A 22,347-nucleotide genomic window follows, 5' to 3' on the forward strand; every position below is an offset into this window, starting at 1 on the left:
AGTCAGATCTCTAACTATATCTCCTTTTACAGCTGTGTGAGAGCATAATTTTCAACTAACTGTTGTTTCGCAGTTGGCAATAAGCACCTAAGTAATAACCTGTATGCTGTATGCAGAGTTGTTTTTGTACCTGCAAGAGACAGAAAATGCCATTCCCTTCTTGCTGCCTAAATTTAGCGCCTTCTGCAAGTATCACCATGGCTACTCTGGCTCAGAGAGCCATGATATGACACAGAGGAGATAGGCAGCAGCCATCACCTTGCCCCCAGAGAACCCATCTAAATGCACGTCTGACAGGAGCATGAGGAAGCAGCCATTAGAGCCAATGACTCATAGCTGGCTCTGTTAGCTTAGCATACCCATCTCCACCTCGTGTAGCATCACAGCAGTGGCAATTACCATCCTTCTTCCTGTGGCAGAGACTGGAGGGGATGTGAATATTTCTCTTCTTTTCAGCTCAGTGGCTGACAGGAGATGTGACTGAATACCCCCTTCTAGGTACATTGTCTCTGAAGTATCCAGTTATATTTGAGCCAAATGATGTATCCTGTGATATAAAGGCCAAATGATGCAATTTTTACAGGGTTCACTGAAAGAAGAGCTCAAATTGCTGTCCCTCTGTAAGAAGGCTAGATGTCTTGGTCCAAATAGTGTAGTGTTAAAAATAATAGAAATGTTACATTTTACAAGAACATGAGAAAAACCATCAGTTCCCAGATACACTATATTGCCAAAAGTATTCGCTCACCTGCCTTGAGTCGCATGTGAATTTAAGTGACATCCCATTCTTAATCCATAGGGTTTAATATGACGTTGGTCCACCCTTTGCAGCTAGAACAGCTTCAACTCTTCTGGGAAGGCTTTCCACAAGGTTAAGAAGTGTGTTTCTGGGAATTTTTTAAACATTCTTCCAAAAGCGCATTTGTGAGGTCACACACTGATGTTGGACGAGAAGGTGTGGCTCTCAGTCTCCGCTCTAATTCATCCCAAAGGTGTTCTATCGGGTTGAGGTCAGGACTCTGTGCAGGCCAGTCTAGTTCATCCACACCAAACTCTTTCCTCCATGTCTTTATGGACCTTGCTTTGTGCACTGGTGCACAGTCATGTTGGAACAGGAAGGGGCCATCCCCAAACTGTTCCCACAAAGTTGGGAGCATGGAATTGTCCAGAATGTCTTGGTGTGCTGAAGCATTCAGAGTTCCTTGGACTGGAACTAAGGGGCCAAGCCCAGCTCCTGAGAAACAAGCCCACACCATAATCCCCCCTCCACCAAACTTTACACTTGGCACAATGCAGTCAGACAAGCACCATTCTCCTGGCAACCACCAAACCCAGACTGGTCCATCAGATTGCCAGATGGAAAAGCGCGATTGTTCACTCCAGAGAAGGCATCTCCACTGCTCCAGAGTCCAGTGGCGGCGTGCTTTACACCACTGCATCCGACGCTTTGCATTGCACTTGGTGATGTATGGTTTGGATGCAGCTGCTGGGCCATGGAAACCCACTCCATGAAGCTCTCTACCACTGTTCTTGAGCTAATCTGAAGGCCACATGAAGTTTGGAGGTCTGTAGCGATTGACTCTGCAAAAAGTTGGCCACCTCTGTGCACTATGTGCCTCAGCATCTGCTGACCCCTCTCCATCATTTTACACGGCCTACCACTTGGTGGCTGAGTTGCTGTTGTTCCCAATGGCTTCCACTTTGTTATAATACCACTGACAGTTGACTGTGGAATATTTAGGAGCCGGGAAATTTCACCACTGGACTTGTTGCACAGGTGGCATCCTATCACAGTACCATGCTGGAATCCACTGAGCTCCTGAGAGCGAGCCATTCTTTCACAAATGTTTGTAGAAACAGTCTGCATGCCTAGGTGCTTGGTTTTATACACCTGTGGACATGGAAGTGATTGGAACACCTGATTTCAGTTTTTTTGGATGGGTGAGTGAATACTTTTGGCAATATAGTGTATGTTTTGGCATTCACTCCCAAAAAGTCATATTAACTAATAAATACTTGGACATTTACAGGCCCAAAATGCCAGATTTCCACTGCATGGTACTGCTGGACATAACTCTCCTTTAAACACAGTTTTCTATTTGTAAATATGTGGGATGTATCTGGCACCTTGAATATTTTTACATCCATTTGCCAAGGTTCCAAGAGAGCTTGGCAGTTCCTCAAACTTGCAGTTAAAACACTATACTGTCCACTATGTTGTTGGATTGAGCTGTGCACAGAAGCAAGCTGGCTAAAAATGAAAGATCACACATGGAGAGCTAATGTTATTTAATGCCTTGGCTTTATATACAGGTCCAGGTATGTTGGCCTGGATTTAAGACATTGGAAAGTGTTGTCTTTTTCTTTTGTTTTGTGTTTGTAGTCCATGCTGTATTGACCAATCAAAAAATCAGAAGGCTTTAGTGAAAACAAATCTCAGAACAGTGAGGGGATTTTTTTTCTTTAGTTCTGGTGAAGCCAGAGGTTAACTTTACACAACTTTTAGGTGCCAGTTTAGCTCAGCAGGTCGAGCAGGTGCCTATATACTGAGGATGTAGTCCGTGATGCACTCGCCTCATTGTGATTTTCTCATAATTAAGATGAATTGAGTTTGCCAAAAATAACATCATGATGTGGATTTGTGAAAAGTAAAAAGTTGAGTGTTATCATGTGCATTTTGTCTTCTAAAACTACGAGTAAAAATGTTTGTCGACAGACTTTTTTCCGTGACAAAAACTAGACTAAGGCTAACAAAAATAGATCTGTGATGACTAAAACTGACAAAAAGTAAGTTTAGTTTTCATCAAGATGACTAAAACTAGACTAAAATGTAATGCAGTTTTCGCTACACATTCAAAATCCATGATATTTCTCCACTGTGGGTAAATCTGTCAAAAAAACAATGCATCTGTATTTATTCTGCCTCTCAGAGAGCAGGGACCCCAGGTTTAGCAGAGTGCATAGAACACACTACCATGATTTGGTACCAGATTTAGGCAAGAAAATAAATGCTTGGACTAAAAGTAAAGACTAAAATTTGAAGACCTTGTATGGACTAAAACTAGACTAAAACTAAAAGGATAGAGATGACTAAAATGTGACTAAAACTAAAATGCATTTCATTTAAAGACTAAAACTAGGACTAAAATTAAAAATAGCTGCCAAAATGAACACTGTCAAAGGTGCTGTGTAATTTATATTCTACTGTTGAACTGAAACTCAGCTGATGTAGAGGTGCTGCACTGGGATATGGGTAGTTATGCACCAAGAAATGACAGCATTAATAAAACACAAATAAAGGTGATGCCGGGAAGTTGTCTAACACTAACCACTGGCTTTAATAATCTTGCAAAGAAGGATACGCCTGTTTTCGTGTTTCTCACTGGCGAATCCATCTTGCAGAGCTCCTATCTGTACAGTTTGGGCCCAGTTGGGAAGTGACTGGACCAATCAGCGACGAGGGGCAGTACTTTTGGTTGGAGTCGTGACGTAAGCAAGCAGCGACAAGAGGCCGGTGCAATTATGGCGGAAGAGATTAGCGTGGATGCTGCTAAAGCGCCAGTTTTATCAGAACTTGACGACGTTTTTTTTTAAAAGAAGAACAAAGAACAGCAGTGAGTTGTTTTCTGCTCAAAAATGACAAAAGTCGAGTAATGACATGTCTACAGTCACCACGGTTCACGTTATGCAGTTCTCTATGGAGTTTACTTCTCGGTAGCGGCAACGTCACATGTTTTGTCGCTCTGATTGGCCCGTAAAGATGTGACAGACAGAATGTTCATTCAGTCACCCTCCGAGTTTTTTTTCAAAGGCTCTGCCCTTTCCCAAACGCTGTCTATAGGAGGTTTACCAGATGGATGTGTGAATAAAATCTGTCTGGCGTGTCAGGTTATGGCTTTAATGGATTTAATGTGAAATATGCTTCTGTTTCCAGAGATATGTGACGTCTAGGAGATGATAATGATATAAGCATTGAGTGCCGATGGGTTTCCGATTGTTTAATGCCAAATTAAATGTCAGTGGCTGAAGATTACTGAGTGTATTATTAATGGGGGGGGGGGGGTTTAAATGGGGTAATTAGCTGTTCAGGTAAATAAGTGTAAATTCAAGAAATCTATTAGCTTAAATATGTAATAGTAGTTGTCTTCACAGGTATTTGCGCATGTGTTTATTGAGATTGAGTTTTAAATCTGTGATTGAAGAGCTGCCTCAAGCCTCATGCCGGTGTATCTGTGTAGGTATACTGTTGTCCATAGCCTGTGCGTTTTAATGTGAAAATGGGTAGCTGATGGTTTTGATTCCCATTAAACAACTCTATTGGCAGCAAGAGGTGCTGTGGGTTGGATGACTGACATTATAGGTGCTGGGATCTGACTATCTCACATGCACTCAGCTCAGATACTTAACAACATGTCATTCACCTGTAATACCAGGCTACCTGTTAAAGGCTAAAGTGGTAGAGGTTGAAACAGCGCTGCTATGATACTAAGAAACTAAACTCAACCAACGGTTAGCTTGGAGGGGACTGTGTTTCTCTATAATGTTTAATCAAAAACTGGGAAAAGCATTAAGGGAAAATGAATGTGTTAAAAAGTATAACAGGTTGTGAAGATACAACCTTGTGTATGTATTTATTCAATATTTATGTTTGGGCTTTTACACCTACAGATAAGTCAGAGGATAGATGCAAAACTGGGGAAAGCTAGAAAGTGGAGAATGACCTACAGAAAAGGAATCAGAGGCTGGATTTGAAACCAGGCTACTGGCTTTGAGAACAACCATCTCTGTACATGGGGTGTGTAGATATGACCATGAGGCATACAGTGTGTCGTTTGGGTGTATCTGGTCATACAGGGTGAGCTGCAAGAAAGAGAGAAGACAGAAAAGGGGTGTAGTGTTTCTATGTTTGTGCAGAAAATATTCTACTGCCAGCGATACTAATATATTATCAGTTTGCTTTTATTTAAAGGATGACATTTCCTCATTTGTTTTCGTTCAAACTGCACAGTACAACAGACCCCAAAGGATTAAACATAAAAAGCTACAACTCTTCGATCTAGCCGAGTTAAAACCAAACAAAAACGAACGAGACAAGCAGTAATAAGAACAGCATAAAACGATGCAGACTCTCTTAAATGATATGACTGAAATTTAATTAGAACTAAAATATTAAAGCCTGCCGAGTTTCTGCCAATGATTTGTGACCTGGCTGCTGAACACACTCGCCAAGCTTAATGGCCTAATGCTAATGAATGAATATATGAATGAATAAAAACGTAGTATCTCAAAACATTAAAGCGCTCTGCAATCTTTGTACGGAAAAACATTTTTGGATCAGCCCTCCAGTAGTAATTGAATTTACTCTACCTGGTAGCTGTGAGGCTCTTACTGCTGTAAACACTGGGTGTAATTAGAGAGGTAACACTTTGATTTAACGGCCTCAGACTCATTCTGAATGTGCTTCACTATTGTGAATAAGCAGTGAAAGAAAGAAAAAAAGAAAAAAGAGAGAATGGAAAAAGAGAGAGAGAAAGAAAGAAAGAATACAAGAAAGAAAGAGAAAGAAAGAAAGGAAAAATGGACTTGTGTAATTTGTTTTTTGTATGGATTTGAGAAAATGTCAGGGATGGATTAACCCATTTAGGAGCTTGGGGCTTAAATGTGCTCTTGGTAACCTTTAGCCCATTTTCTTCATTTTCTCTTTATTTATGCATGTGCAATTCATGAGCAGTGTGCCAGACAGAATACGCATGGTAGCTTTTTTATATTTTTATGTTCTACCCAGGGCAGAAGATCCTCTCTAGAACTAGAATATTACCTCCCAAGGCTAGCCAATTGTAGCTTGTAAATCAAGACTGTTTTTCCCTCAGTAAACAGCACATTTAACCCACCATTCAGTCTATGGACCTTTGTTTTTTGGGGGGGTCGAGGAGGTTTTCAGTTACATTTTGAAGTTTTTCCTTTCAACATTATCTCAGTTGACCGTTTAGCTGGTTCTATGCTAGCAGGTGCCATAATCTGTAGAAAAATTACAGCATATCAGTGGCCTTAAGAAAGGCAAAGCAACCTGTTGTTTACATGTTCTCACTTTATACAAGGTTGTTACTATTAGGGATGCACAGTATTATAGGTGTGATATCAGTATCTGCAGATATTAACTAAAAAATGTAATTATTGTTTTGATAGATATGAAAATTTCTGCTGATATTAACAAACAAAATATCATCTGTAAATATACTGGCCATATGTAGAAATAACTGGAATTTTAGACGAAGCCAACAGACTTTAACCTGACACTCCAGATAGACTGTTTCAAATATTTATTAGATGGATGTAAACTTACAACAAAAAGTAAGGCAATTTGTGTTTGGTAGATTATTTCTTTGTTCTAACAATGCTTCTTGGTAATAAATCTTGTACCATCAGAAAGCCTGTTTATTGCCCTTTTAAATGATGCCACATTTGTAAGGATCATGCATTTGTGGGATGAGCAGCAGAGCTGAGTATGTGGGTTGCGCTCATGAAAAAATGTACCAAATCTTCTCTGCCAATGTCAAACAGCTGATTTTGCTGTTGCTATTGACTCTTGTCAATAGCAACACAGGGAATGTCAGAGACAGGCCGCGAAGTGGGCGTCCCAAGAAGACAACACCCCAAAAATACTGTTTTCTCACCCTGTCAGCAAGAACTCTATCCTCCAAGATGACAACACTCACCCCCACAGAGTGGGGTTTATCAGAGTCTACCTCCAGAATCTGGGAGTGGAGAGGATGGAATGTCCTGCCAGCAGTCCTGACCTTAACCCCACTGAACACTTGTGGGATCAGCTTGGGTGTGCTGTTGGTGCCAGAGTGACCAACACAACCACGTTGGCTGACTGGTGACAAATGCTGGTTGAAGAATGGGATGCCATCCCACAGCAGTGTGTGACCAGACTGGTGACCAGCATGAGGAGGAGGAGCCAGGCTGTTGTGGCTGTGTATGGTTCTTCCACACGCTACTGAGGCTCCTGTTTGTTAAATGAATAAATTGTTAAATTTTCAATATGTCTTGTTTCTTCAAACTACAATCATCCAATCCATCAAACACCAAACAAGAGTCAATGGCAGAATCAGCTGTTTGGCATTGGCAGAGAAGATTTGGCACATTTTTCGTTGGCGCAACCCACATACTCAGCTCTGCTGCTCATCCCACAAATGCATGATCCTTACAAATGTGGCATCATTTAAAAGGGAAATAAACAGGCTTTCCAACGGTGTAAGATTTTATTGCTAAGAAGCATTGTTACAACAAAGAAATAATCTACCAAACACAAATTTCCTTACTTTTTGTTTTAAGTTTATTTCACATTCATCTGGGAAACATCCCATACAAAGTGTCTGGGAAGAGCAGGGCTTTTCAGAAATTCACGTAATGTGATTGGACAAACCTTCGGTTGGTCACATTCATTACAAGCCAATCAGAGTGATATGACAAAGTGAGTTGAGACAATAAGCATGTGAAGCACTGAGCCTGGCAGACAGGTGCTCTTGAAGGCTACAAACGGCAGAGCTTGTTGGTGGATAAAACCCATGCTGAACAAATCTTTCTATCATGAAAAGCTTTCAGTGAATTTCTTTGCTCATTATAACAAAGAAACGTGGTCTAGTTCTGGTAACACTGCAACTATACTATAGCTACATCCCACACAACACTACGCTTGCAGCAGCCATTGCTATTAGCTTCCAGTACCCTTAAACCCCACCTGTAGCTACCACCTTGTTCTCCTTGAATGATGTTGGTTAGGTCAGTTTCTAGACCGGGCACAAATGTGTCAAATTGGAGCTTTGCAAGGTGAATCTGCCTAATGACAGATATGGAATCCAGCCAATCTGTCTGCTTTGCGAGGTCTTTTTCTTTCTTCATCCTTCATCATTTATTAAAAGTGTATTTTAACGACTGAAGTAAAACCCAACAAAAATCCAATGTTGTGCGTCATAGTTATCACGTGATTTTCACACATTAACTTGTAGCTCTCCCATGATTGTATGATCTTGCTTCTCCGGCTACTGAGCCAGCACTGCTTGTGGACAAGGATATTTGCCATCAGTCAGGGTAAAACTATGATGCAGTTGAATAACTTTCTAGATATGTGGGAAGGGGATGGCCCATTTTAATGCAGCAATACCCAGAGTGGTCAATTTTTCTAGAAAATATTGGAAATAAAAGGTAAAGATGGATATTTGAGTGCTAAAAACAGAGACTATGGTGCATGGTATTGCCATGTACCACAAAGAATGGCCATAATATGATTCTAGAGTTAGTTCAACTAGATAACGAGGGAGGAAGGCTTTCTAGGTATATTTTAACCATTATAAAGCTATGTCATCCAAGATAAAGGCACACTGATGCAAAGATAAACCTCAGGGTGTGCTAGTACTCCATGACATCACTGTTGAGTGTGGTTAGAGATGCGATAGATCACAGTTTATATCAAAAGTCAACTTCTAGTCTGTAAACACCCTTCAGATGTTGTTAAAAGGTTTATGTAGACATGGAAAGATTGAGTCTCATGCTTATTCACTTGTGGGTTTAGACGATCATAAAGTTTTTCATCACACCCAGGTTCATTTTTGGGGGGGGGGGGGCAAATGGTAATCTTAACAACACACTAGGGGTCCATAAATCCACCATCCAAGAGCTGCGAGGAGATAAAAGCAAGAGTCAGCTTGCATCTTTAGTTCTCCCGCTCAATCATGACTTTCAATATTACTGTCCGCTGTTTTGCAAGCAAGCTATGCTTTCATTCAGGATTTAAAGAATTTGATTTGCAGTTTTTAACATCTCTAGAGGGGTTTTTGTTTTTTACAATGGCCATGGTTTGACACATTTAACAGGCCCATGTCAAAGCTGAGGCGAGATTTATGCATTATTCATCATGATCTGAAACTTAGTATGCTTAGATAGGATGTTCCTAGGCGACTTTTCCCCTATTCAGCTAAACATCCATTTAAGTTGTGTTTAACCAACTAGTCTAAAGAGTGGAAAATACTTAGAAAATAGTCAAATTCCTCACTGGGTCATTGGGTATAATGTGAGCCTGATATGCTGTGTGGAGTATGGAGCGTGGCTAAGATTAGCAGCTAGCTCTGCCCAGGTCATAGCGGGCTGTTCCTACGCCATGCTTCATGTTTATGTCCGTACAAGTGCTGGCAGCGATGTAAAAAAGTCCCCTCTTCTTGACCACCGCCAAAATTTAACACAGGAGTAATTGGAGAAGTTTGTGGATTTCCTGTGATGGTTGGCTGATTTCTGTGGAAGTGGTTTCCTAATTTGGCTGAATATTTTGATGCTTGAATGGTTTGGTTCGGTTGGGTTTTGTGGAAGAAGAATCCAGCCAAAGGAGTTGGCGGAAGAAGAATAATTTTGCCTGTGAATGCTGACTCAGCATGCTGACTCCTGTGAATGCTGACTCAGCATTCACAGGAGTTTTGTATAATTGACTCGAAATTCTTGCTCTGGCTTATTTGATCTAAAAATTAAACTGTTTTTATGCAGTTTTTTTTCTATTACTGGGAGGTGGCCTCATGGATCATAACAGTCATCTGTCACATAAGCAGGGAATGGAAAGTAACTGATTACATTTACTCAAGTTACTGTAATTGAGTAGTTTTTTGGGTAACTTTTAACTTTTAACTTTTAAGTAACTTTTTACCAGAGTAACTTTACTTCTATTTGAGTACGATACTCTTGTACTTTTACCTCTTCTATTGATGACTTCAGCACATAGCGAGAGAGTTATTCCATGGGTTCCCCATCATGCCTTTGGGCAGAGTGTTTGGTTGTGATTTATGTGTGTTTTGTTGAGCTTGTTTTTTGATGTGAGATGAATTTGAAAGATGATTGAAGTTATCCACTGAGTCTGACTTCATGCCTGTGACTTAAGGTGTTCTTTAAGGTGTTCCTAGTACGCAGTGCCTTGCTATGAGGTTGACTCTGCTTAGTTCTTGCCAGGGCAGACCTACCTTGCCGCATATTTTCAAAAAGTTACCTCAACTCTGTTGTATTGTTAAATAATAAACACTTTCAAAATTATAGTGTAACTATATAATCATTTTTAAAGTAATGAAACTAAAAATACATATTTTTATTGCTCTACATTGACTTTAAGCCAGTGATACTCACCATGCGGCTCTGGAGCCACTTGTGGCTCTTTTGTGATCATTTGTGGCTCTGTCATGTCGTGACCTGAAATATAATTCCCCAAGAAATCCTTAAAAAAGGGTAACTTTTTTGCCCCCTTTTTTTTAACTTTTTTTGCCACTTTTATCAAATTTTTGCCCCTTTTCACCTTTTTTTTTTGCCACTTTTCGCCCAATTGAGATACATTTTGCAATTAAATACCACCTGTTTCCCCATTTTTGCCTCCTCTTTGTGCCACTTTTATCTGATTTTTGCCCTTTTCACAATTTTTGCCACATTTCGCCCATTTAAGCAACCTATAGCTGTTAAATACCACTTGTTTCCTATTTTTTGCCCATTTTTGCCACTCTTCACTGCTTTTTGTCCATTTCAGTCACTTTTCATTCTTTTTTTGCCTTGTTTTGCCACTTTTGGACCATTTTTTGCTACCTCTCACTCATTTTTGCTACTTTTGGACTCTTTTTCCACTTTTTTTCTCCATTTTTGCCCCTTTTCATCCGTTTTTGCTCCTTTTTGACTATTTTTGTCCCCTCTAACTTATTTTTATTGCTACTTCAAGCCTTTTTTGCCACTTTACACCGCTTAGATTGTGGCTCTTGCAAAGGTTTTTTTCAGCACTTTGGCTCTTTGGTTGAGTAACACTGGTTTAAGCTATGTTTCATTGATACATGAGGATAAATATTAAACTGCTTTTAGGCACACAAACTTAGGTTAAAGACTGAGTAGTACCAGCCTAACAAATCTGTTTATATGTAAATCAACACAAACAAATTAATGTGCAAAGAGTCCACACTGGCTTTAGAAATGTAAATAACAGAGACTTCCTCTGAAAAATAAAGAAACTGTCATCTTTTCTCTCTTTTGTACTCTCCTGCTGTTTTTGTTTCTTCTGTTATTGCTTTAACATTTTTCATTTTTGTCTTCCTTTCATCTTTTGTCATCTGTCTCCACATCAGTCAGTGTTTCGCAGCTCTCCACTGCTGGGCTGCTTCCTCTTCGGCCTACCGCTGGGTGTAATTAGCCTGATGTGCTACGGCATCTGCACAGCCGAGTCGGACGACGGCGTTGATGACATGGACGCGCTCAAAAGGGAGGGCCTGACTGACGAAGAGGAGGAAGAGGAGGATGAGAGGCAACGCGCCTCTGAGCTGGAGGGACCCGACGAGGAAGACGACGGCGTGGAGAAGGATCCCGAGGAGAAGAAAACCGATTAACACTGGGAGCTCCCCCGCCAGATACAGGATGATAGGCCTAGTCGAATTCAGTGACATGAAACTCAAAGACATATCAATGTATTATCGTTCTGCTTCTTTGTCTTTCATATCACTTCCCCTCAGAGCCTCTCTAGCACAGACTTTTCTCCCTTCTTTCAGCTTTGTTAGGTCAGCTGCTCAGTGGAGCCTTTGAATCATGTTTAAAACCAACAGCCTTTTTAATGATGGAGCATAAAAACAAAAGACAAGAAGGGATGGCTGTGAACCAAACGTACCACTTATTTATTCTGGTTTGACAAACAAGTGGTTTCTCCATGTGATATATCTGTTATCTTTTTTGTCATGCTCCACATTTTCTATTTTTTCCTGTTTACTATGATAGCCTAGAATATTAGATACTGTAGATAGTAGATAAATCTTGCCTTCAAACTGAAAACAACTTAAATCCACAGCCATTTTCTTCCCAATTCCCCCCAAACCAAGAGGTGCAGGCGTACCATGCAAAGTGATTTAGAAAGCAAAGAAAGTGCCCATGAAGGAAGATCTGCCATAAATGAATAGTGCTTTTTTTCTATTGTGTTATTGCCTGAAATTCTTTTGAGGAATGCAAAGTGCCGAGCATTTCATGTTACGTCTCGTCCTAGCCACCTGTTAGCAGTTACTGTCCGTTTATAAACACAGCTGATGGAAAGCAGCTGGAGTGGTAATTGGTTTCAGTCTCTGATTCTGAAATATGGCAAATGCACATTTTCTTTTTTTTATATACTTATTTCAGCCCAGCCTACTAAAAATTCCCAAAGTAGACGGGTTGTACCTGTACAGAAGACACCCATAACATGCTCCAGTAGTTCCTGCAGCTTTTAACAAGACGTGCTCCTCAGATACACCGGCTCTGTCTGCTTCCATATTACCATCTGTCCTCCATCACTGGTTGCTATTATTGAATTGAGCAGGCAGGTTGAAGTTAACATCCAGATGCACTGAGAAGTACAGTGAGTATGTGAAATATAAGGACCATCCCTAATACTTGGGTCTCGTGTTCACTGTGCGATTTCAAGCTGATTCTATGAGAGATGTGGTGGAGTGACAGCTAAGACTTCAACTGTGTGACAGTCATGATTTATGTGCTCGTGCTGTGCATTTCAATACTTGGGCTTGACATGGGTGTTCACGTTGTATAAGTTAAAGCTACAGTATGTTTAGTTTTGGACTGAAATGTCTCTACTAAATAAAAACTGGCTGCTTATCAGGAGCAGAGCTCATTGGAGGGGGGGGTTCTCGGGGCAGAGAGTCATGGAAGGGCCCATTGAAGATTGCAAAGACATGGCCTATTCCAGGGGTTTCAAACTCAGTCACAGAAGGGGCGGGGTTCTGAATTAAGGTCTAACCTGAGGGCCTAACAGGGTCCACATTTAACCAAGCTATCAACATTATTTTCGCCAATAATAAATTATGGGGGAAAAATTAGCACTGATGGTAAATGATTTTGAGATTTAAAAAGTCAAAATGATATGTTAAAAGGCTCAAAATCTGAAATACAGTCTGACTTATTAGTTCGAAAGTTAAAAACACAAAATTAGATGTTAGAATAATTCTTTTAAAAGGCAAATATATAAAAAAGAAAGTCCCAGTCATGTTTTAAGGCAAAAATATGACTAACAAGTTAAAATGGTGCACCTAAAATGTCAAAATATGAGATCAAAAGTTAAAATAATAAATTAAAAAAGTCAGAGTATGAGATAAAAAGTCAAGATAATTAATTGAAAAGGTGATAATATGAGATCAAAAGCCAAAATAATAATTGAAAATGTCAAAAAATTAGATAAAATTCAAAATTATAAATCGCGTAGGTTAAAATATGAGATCAAAAGTCAAAATTATAAATTGAAAATGGTCAAAATGTGATAGAAAAGCCCAAATAATCATTTGAAGTCAAAATTGTGCAATGCAAAATTGAAATATGAAATGAAAACACAAATTAATTTCTTACCCCACATTTCTTTTTGTCTAATCATTTTTACTCTTTATTTTTTCCACATTGATATGACTTAAGGATATTTGATATGATCAAGGTTAAGGTTAAGGCAAATATGTATATAAAAATTCACAGTCATGTTTTTAAGGCAAAAATATGACTTTCAAGTTAAAACGGTGCACATGAGATAAAAGCCCAAATAATCAACTGAAGTCATTATTGTGCAATGCAAAACTGAATATATGAAATTGCTCTATATTTTTTCACATTTATATGATTTAAGTATATTTGATATCAACAAGGTTAAGTTTACATTTTTATACTGAAGGAAATCTGCAGACCGCATATTTTTGGGCCTGTTATAATAAGAATATGATGTGAATATGAATATGATGTGATCTTGTGGGCCGGGTGTAACTATGCCACGGGCCTTGAGTTTGACACCCCTGACTTCACGTTTCATCTTTTCTTATTGTTTCGATTAAAGGGATACTTCAACATTTTGCCACATTTGCCCATTGCCATAATTCCTATAGTCTTAGTAATAGGTTTGTTTCCTTTAGTTGTCGGTGCAAGCTGTTTCTAGATCTGGGGGACCGATATACCAGCTGCACAGCTAACGCTATGTTAGCAGACGGTATTTTTTGCTTTCCCTCATCAAACTCATCAAATACACAATCCAACAACTCCAAAACGCTGTCATGGACAAGTTGTGACCTGCACATTCACCACGCTATGAAATAATCATGGAACATTACGAGACGGAGTCATTTTAAAGGTTGATGCAAAGCCGGAACTACACTCCAGACATGGCTGCTGCACTGTGTCACTCCGCCCAGTGGTTTACTCAAGAAATAGTTCTGAATATTTGCTTCATGTGTCGTAATGTTAAATAATTATATGTTATTTCATAGCGTGGTGAATGTGCAGGTCACAACTTGTCCATGACAGCGTTTTGGAGTTGTTGGATTGTGTATTTGATGAGTTTGATGAGGGAAAGCAAAAAATACCATCTGCTAACATAGCGTTAGCTGTGCAGCTGGTATATTGGTCCCCCCAGATCTAGAAACAGCTTGCACCGACAACTAAAGGAAACAAACCTATTACTAAGACTATAGGAATAATGGCAATGGGCGAATTTGCCAAAATGTTGAAGTATCCCTTTAAGAGCTCCCTAGTGTAAATCTTCTATATTATGCATTTAAATTGTGATGCGACATCTGCATTTCAGGTGTCTCTTTCGAACAACTTAAATTCAAACACTGATCATTCTAGCTATCACATGCAGCATGACCAACAAACACTAGTACACACGCAGCTAGTTAGGCTTATATCCCGTCAGCTGGAGCTCTGATCATGTCTGTCACAATCTGAGGGGGTAGATGCATCAAAGAGACATTCTGGATGTTGCAGTGGTGCTTTTCGAATGCTGTCTTGACAGTTTGTGCAATTACAATCAGCGAAAGAAAGACCTGAAGTTGGGTGTATTTCTCGCGGCTCTACTCTCACTGTAAAAGTGTGTGCAGTCTTATGACCGAAATATCAAACATGGCTACAATTCATCCGACCAGTCTGGAGCAGCTGATCACGTTGTAACTAGACATGAAATCTTCTTGTTCGACTCACTAACATGCTGAAATTTGGCCCGTTATCAAACCCAGTGGAAAAACTCAAATACTGAGTCAGAAATGGTTTCAAATTGCACAGTGTACACCTGGCTGTAGTTCCCTTTTTTGAGATATAAAAGAACTGAGAAACTTGATAAACCATAGTGGGTATTTTCAGCTTTCTCAAAGCGTACAACTCCATCTCTGTCCTGTTCTTATACTCTTGTGTGAAAGTGTATTTAATAGCAGATATCAAGTAGGGGTTATGGCTTCCTCTGAGGTGCAGGTGGCCACTTTATTTTATGAAAAGAGCAAGTGTTCCTGAAATCTGCAGCTCTCAGTGTAATTCCTTTTTTATGAAACTGCACAGTCTAGTGCACCTTGTTGGATTGAGGGCCTAGTGGGTGCCTCTTATGCAGCAGGGCATTTCAAAGCACCTGAAATTTGAGTCGTCATCTTGAGAGTTCATAGGATAATGTGTGCATACGCAAAGAAGGCAAATGGAATAAAGATGACAAAAAGCCTCCTTTATTAAAACTCAGAAGCTCAGGATTTCATTTTATAATTTGGCTTGGTGTTTCAAATGCATTAAAAGCTTTCATTGCTTCTTTCAACTGGTGTCTGGAACTACATCACATCGTTTTTTTTTTTGTTTAAAATCTCTCCCATATGAAACCAGGGAAAAAAAGCACAGACAAAATTTAGAACTTACAGGTTTTTTTTTTTTTTTTTTTGCATTAAATAACCGTTAAGACGTTCTGGACCACATAACAAAAAATAAAAAAATAATGTAGCAATGTTGAGATGTGTTGGTAAAACCACTTAAGTTCTGTCTGAATGGGAAATCTGACGCTAAAGCTAGCAGCCACTTAGCTTAGCTTTGCACCAACACTGGAAAGAAAGGGAAATAGCTTTCCAGAGATGACATAATCCAACCTCCAGATACTGCTGATCTTACTTATTAAATCTTTTAGTGAAAACTTGGTCTTTGGTTGTCAAAGACGGCATGTTTTTACATGATGCAACCTCTGTTATTCTAATGCAGGGGTGTCAAACTCAACCACAGAAGGGGCCGGATTCTGAATTACGGTCTAACCTGAGTACCTAACATGGTCCACATTTAACCAAACTGTCGACCTCATTTTCACCAGTAATAAATTATGGGGAAAAATTAGCACTGATGATAAATGATTTTGAGATTTAAAAAGTCAAAATGATAAGTTAAAGGCATAAAATCTGAAACAAAAAGTCTATCTTATTAGTTTGAAAGGTCAAAACACAAGTGTCACAACACAAGTCATGTTTTTAAGGCAAAAATATGACTAACAAGTTAAAATGGTGCACCTAAAATGTCAAAATATGAGATCAAAAGTTAAAATAAAAAATTAAATAAGTCAAAGTATGAGATAAAAAGGCAAGATAATTAATTGAAAAGGTGATAATATGAGATCAAAAGCCAAAATAATAATTGAAAATGTGAAAATATGAGATCAAAAGTTAAAGTAATAAACTGAAAAAGTCAAAGTATGAGATAAAAAGCCAAAATAATAATTGAAAAAGTCAAAACATGATGGAAAAATTCAAAATAATAAATTGCGTAGGTTATAATATGAGATCAAAAGTCAAAATTATAGATTGAAAAGGTCAAAATATGAGATAAGTCAAAATAAAAATTTGAAAAGGTTAAAATATGAGAAAAAAAATCAAAATAATAAATTGAAAATGGTCAAAATATGTGATAAAAGCCCAAATAATCTATTGAAGTCATAATTGTGCAATACAAAACTGAAAATATGAAATGAAAACACAAATGAATTTCTTTTCCCACATTTCTTTTTTTCTTTTTATTATTTCTCTTTATTTTTCACATTTATATGACTTCAGGATATTTGATATCAAGGTTAAGTTTACATTTTTATACTGGAGGAAATCTGCAGACCTCATATTTTAGGCCCAGTTATAATAAATATAGGATATGATCTTGGGGGCCAGGTGTACCTGTACCACGGGCTGGATTTGGCCCCTGGGCCTTGGGTTTGACACCCCTGTCTTAACGCTTCATTTTTTGTTATTGTTTTTATTAAGAGCCCCCTAGTGTAAATTTTATATATTATGCATTTAAATTGTGATGCAACATCTGCATTTTAGGTGTCTCTTTTGAACAACTTAAATTCAAACACTGACCATTCTAGCTATCACATGCAGCATGACCAACAAACACTAGCGCACGCAGCTAGTTAGGCTCATATTTTAGGGCCAGTTATAATAAATATAGGATATGATCTTGGGGGCCAGGCGTACCTGTACCACGGGCTGGATTTGGCCCCTGGGCCTTGGGTTTGACACCCCTGATTTAAGCCAACTAAAGTAAACTAAACTGAGCAAAGAAGCTGCTGGCTGTAGTTTCATAATTATTCAAGTATCATATTGCTTCAGTCCTCTTATCAAATTCCAATCAAGACAGGAAAGAAGTCAAGTTTTACATTACTCACCAGGAACAGTCATGCATTACATTTAACGCACAGAGCTGCACGGTAATTATAAGTTTGAAATGAGCAATGAAGCCTTCTATAACAGGCTTTCTCTCTCGAGGGGGACCTCAACATGTGGTAATGAATGAGCGTTAAGTTCATTCCTGACCTTGGGAACAGAAGTGTGACAGTCATCTTAAAGCTTGACTCATTAGATCCACATCATGATATTTTTAAGCTTTTAGTCATTTCATGTAGCTGTGGGAGGAAAAGTTTTACAAACTCAGTGACAGCTGAGCAGACTATTAAGATGCTAAGCAGGTTTTGAATCTAAGGTTTTCACAAGGTGATGAATGTTTTGAGCTGTTTCTGCTATGATCTCCATTCTGTGAGCGAGTTAAAAAGCGGAGTAACGTGATGGTTTCAGGATGGTTTTTTTCTTGCTCTTTTCATCGCGCTCTTGCAGCTCAGTTAATCTCGTACTATGATTGACTTAGGGAGCCTCAACCTAAGCACACGTGTTGTTTTTACTACACAGTTTATCTGTGTTGTTACTGTGAAACTGCACTTATGGAAACCATGCCCTTGCCTTGCCTTCTGGTTCTTTGTAGTTGCCTACCATTCTCTGCCAAACTTCCTTTTTTGGGTTTGAATTGAGACTGTCACACTTTATTACAAGATTGAACGATTGAAATAAAGATTGTCCTCTTTTATTTCTTGTTGACTGCTATCATTTTATCCATCTGGTTTTTGTTATTTTAAAGCAGGGGGTGTTAAACTCAATCACAGCAGGGGCCGGATTCTGAATTTGGGTCTAACCTGAGGGCCTAACAGGGTCAATATTTAACCACTGACTGTCAACCTAAATGATTTTGAGATTAAAAGGTCAAGATGATAAGTTAAAAACTCAACATCTGTAAAAAAGTAAAAAATAAAAGTAAAATAAAAAGTCAAACTTACAAGTTTCAAAGGTAAAAACATGACATTTAAAGTCAAAATAATGTTTTTAAAAGGCAAAGTGTGAGATAGAATTCTGAAACTATGATTTTTAAGTAATAATATGATATAAAAGTCAAAACCATGAGTTTTAAAGGTAAAAAAATGAGCTAAAAGTCAAAGTTATCAGTTGAAATGGTCAGCAAAACTTGGAAAAACATTCAAATTCATGATATTTAACAATTAAAATGTGAGATAAATATTGAAATTTTGAGTTTAAAATATCAAAATATGAGACAATTTCAAATTCATGAGTTTTAAAAGTGAAAATATGAAGCAATGATAAAAATCACGAGTTTTAAAGGTAAAAAAAAGCTAAAAGTCAAAGTTAGGAGTTGAAATGATCAGAAAAACTGAGTTGAAATTTAAAATCATGATATTTAACAATCAAATTGTGAGATAAAATTGAAATTTAGGAGTTGAAATGGTCAACAAAACTGAGAAAAATATTCGAATTCACATTTAACAATTAAAATGTGAGATAAAAATTGAAATTGTGAGTTTAAAATATCCATATATGAGATTAAATTTCAAATTCATGAGTTGTAAAAGACAAAATATGAAAATGTTAAAAATAATGAGTTTTAAAGGTAAAAAAGATGAGATAAGAGTCAAAATCAGGAGTTGTTAAAGGTCAAAACATGAGATAAAAGTCAAAATCATGACTTTAAAAGGTCAAACTAGGATTCAATGTAAAATTATGACTCTAAAATGTAAAAATATGACATTAAAAAGTCAAAGTTATGAGATGTAAAGGTTAAAATATGAAATAAAAGTCAAAACCACAATTTTTAGTCATAACTGTGAAATGCAAAATTGAAAATGTAAAGAAAACACAAATTTCTCCTACTTTCCTGACTTCATATATTATTTTTACTGTTTACTTTTTCTAATTTTTATGACTCAGCTAGGATGTTATAAATCATCCAGGTTAAGTTTACATTTTTATACTGGAGGAAATCTGCAGACCTCATACTGGTGGGCCAGTTCTAATAAAAATATCATATGATCTGGTGGGCCGGGTATAACTTTACCTTGTAACTGGCCTTGAGTTTGACACCCTTGTTTTAAATCATCTGCTTGTCCTCCATTAGGACATCTATTTCTCCGTCTATGTATAATTATGACACGTATGAATGTTTTTCTTTCTCTGCAGCATAATCCGTGGCAGAGGTGTCTCCTCAATTATAGCTCTCATAATCAGATTTTTGGAGATCTGGGTTTAACCGCAGCTGATTGCATTACTTGGTGTAAAACTCATTTATTTCTTCTCTTTCGGGAATACTGTGTGCTCCAGTTGGAGACATGACTTTACATAATGAAAACCACAATGTAGGAGTGTACTTCCTGAATGTGGTACCTTCAGGAAGTCTGATTGGTTGATTTTATGGTCTGAAAAAGATAGAGGATGTTCATTTTCCGTCTGATGTCATTTTAGGGATAAATTACCACAAAGGGGGAGATAATATATGACTACATCAGAATCAGTGTCATTGAGTGGTGCTGACGCAAAAGTAATTCATCGCTCAATTACCTCGCTATATATTCTGAGAATGAGTTTTATCGCGTGGCAAATGAAGGAGGCCTGCTGTCTCTTTCTTTCTCAGGACCAACAATCTTGAGCACTAGACAAGGGCAATTTCACTGCAGCTCACTCTGACGTCTGTCTTATGTTGGAACGGTAAATTAAAGTGAGATGGTAATCATCTCATTTCCAAACCACATAGGAGGTGTTTAATGGTTTCAGGGTCGTTTGTTGGGTCAAGGTAAAAAGATAGATAGTTATCGAGCTAATGCTTTGGGGATTTATTTCATGGCTCAGTTTATGCCAATCATCTAGATGAGAAATGGATCATTTGTTTTTGTCCACCAAGGGAAAATGCCTTCTTTTTCTTTTCTCTTTTCCAGATCTTGTTAGAAGTACAGTTTTGTTATGCCTGATGTATTGTTACAGCCGCTGAAGTCCATCTATTCCCTGCCACTTTTAAAAAACACCTCGATGCATAATTAAGCAAACAACGTGCCCTTTAGAGAGTTCAGTAAACAGCTCTTTTTGTGTGTTTACTTTCCATCACGAGCAGTTAGATAATATCTCGCAACTCTAGCAGCCTATTTTTTGTGGTGCGACTCCACGTCAAAGGTTCAGCTCAGTTTAATAGCCGCTTGTCAGCTTGTCAGTCGATAGATGGTGCTTGTTACTGTTGTTTTCTCCGGAATGGCATGACATTTTGGAAAACTTTTCTTCAGGGCTATGTGGAAATGGCTGCCTGCGACTGCTGCCCATCAAAGCTCATCAAACACTTGCACGCTCCTGCAGAGGATGCAATCTGGAAGTTGAAAACAAGATGAGAACAACATTTTAGATGCAAAACAAAGGGTCTTCTAGAACAGTGTTTCACAATAATTTTTCCATGGAGCCCCCAACATGTACCTAAGAAAGGCAGAGCCCCCCCCCCCAGGACCCAAGAGAAGAAAAAGTGACACACTGCCACCAAAAATCAACTTACATTTTAACTGTTTCACTGATAAAACCCTAGAAAAGGCATACGCATGCTTTTCTTATCAGAATACCTTATCATGGTTTTAGTTAATATTTGCAAATTCAATTTCAGCAGCCTTAGTGCAGACAAAGGCTTGCATCCCCTAAGATCTTTTCTCCCCCATGAAAATTAGTGCCGATATTTACAACTTGGCTATAAAAATCTGCCTATCAGCTGTAAACATTGGCTGCATGGCCAAATAAGTTAGTGGAGTTCCAGGCTGGACTAACAGACCAATGTCAACTGAAGTGTTTTTTTTTCATTGAACATCATTCCACTTTAAACTGTTTTAATGACTGAAATTTGTTAATCCTCAACCTTTACAGTTTGTGTTTGTGTTGTAGGCTGATTATTGATGCTAATAATTGGCATTTAGCCAGTTATTGTTACTATTTTATTTTTCCAATAGTTGACAAAATCATTTATTTAAATCATGTGTGTCAAACTCAAGGCCTGGGGGCCATGACCGGCCCATGGTACACTTACACCCGGCCCGCCAGGTCACGTCCTATTCTTATTATAACTGGCCCAAAAATATGAGGTCTGCAGATTTCCTCCAGTATAAAAATGTAAACTTATCCTGGATGATATCAAATATCCATAAGGTTAATAAATGTGAAAAATATAGACTAAAAATAATGAGACAAATAGAAATGTGGGAAAAGAAATTTATTTGTGTTTTCATTTCATATTTTCAGTTTTGCATTGCACAGTTAAGAATTCAACTGATTATTTGGGCTTTTATCTCATATTTAAACATTTTCAATTGATAATGTTGACTTTTGTCTCATATTTTGACTCTGTGAATTTATTATTGTGACTTTTAAACTCATATTTTGACCTTGTCAATTTATTATTTCAACCTTTATCTTAAATTTTGACATTTTAGGTGCACCATTTTAACTTGTAAGTCATATTTTTGCATTGAAAACATGACTGTGATTTTTTTTTAATATAGTCGCCTTTTAAAAGCAATATTTTAACCCCTGAAAGCCTGAAAACACAAACTGGAACTAAAATGTTCATTTAACTTTCTACTGAAAAAAAAAAAAATCCAAATTTCCATAAAATTTAACAAATCATATTTTTAATATCTCATTTTATTCATTAGGTGTTTTGGTAACTGATAATCCACTTGAGGGAATTTTTATCATTTATCAGATTGTATTCAGAATTTTTTTGAGTAGTTTATTGAGCATATTAATTAGAGGTATCATAAAAGTGTGTATCAAATATGCGACAACAGGCGTTAAGGGGTTAACATCTAACTTTGTGTTTTGACCTTTCGAACTAATAAGTTAGATATTTTATTACAGATTTTATGCCTTTTAACTTATTATTTTGACTTTTTAAATCTCAAAA

The 22,347-nt window shown here is 37.9% G+C and overlaps 1 protein-coding gene across 1 annotated transcript in view; it reads left to right on the forward strand.

The window, feature by feature from the left end:
• Positions 1-13,094, forward strand: part of LOC121527620 (protein disulfide-isomerase TMX3-like) — a 70,663-nt gene extending 57,569 nt beyond the window's left edge. The window contains exon 16 of the mRNA XM_041814637.1: positions 11,139-13,094. Coding sequence (XP_041670571.1) covers positions 11,139-11,396 — 258 coding nt within the window. The 3' untranslated portion in view covers positions 11,397-13,094. The remainder of the gene's footprint in view (positions 1-11,138) is intronic.
• The last annotated feature ends 9,253 nt before the right edge of the window (positions 13,095-22,347 follow it).

Source organism: Cheilinus undulatus, linkage group 19 (genome assembly GCF_018320785.1).
Source record: "Cheilinus undulatus linkage group 19, ASM1832078v1, whole genome shotgun sequence".
Taxonomy (NCBI): Eukaryota; Metazoa; Chordata; class Actinopteri; order Labriformes; family Labridae; genus Cheilinus; species Cheilinus undulatus.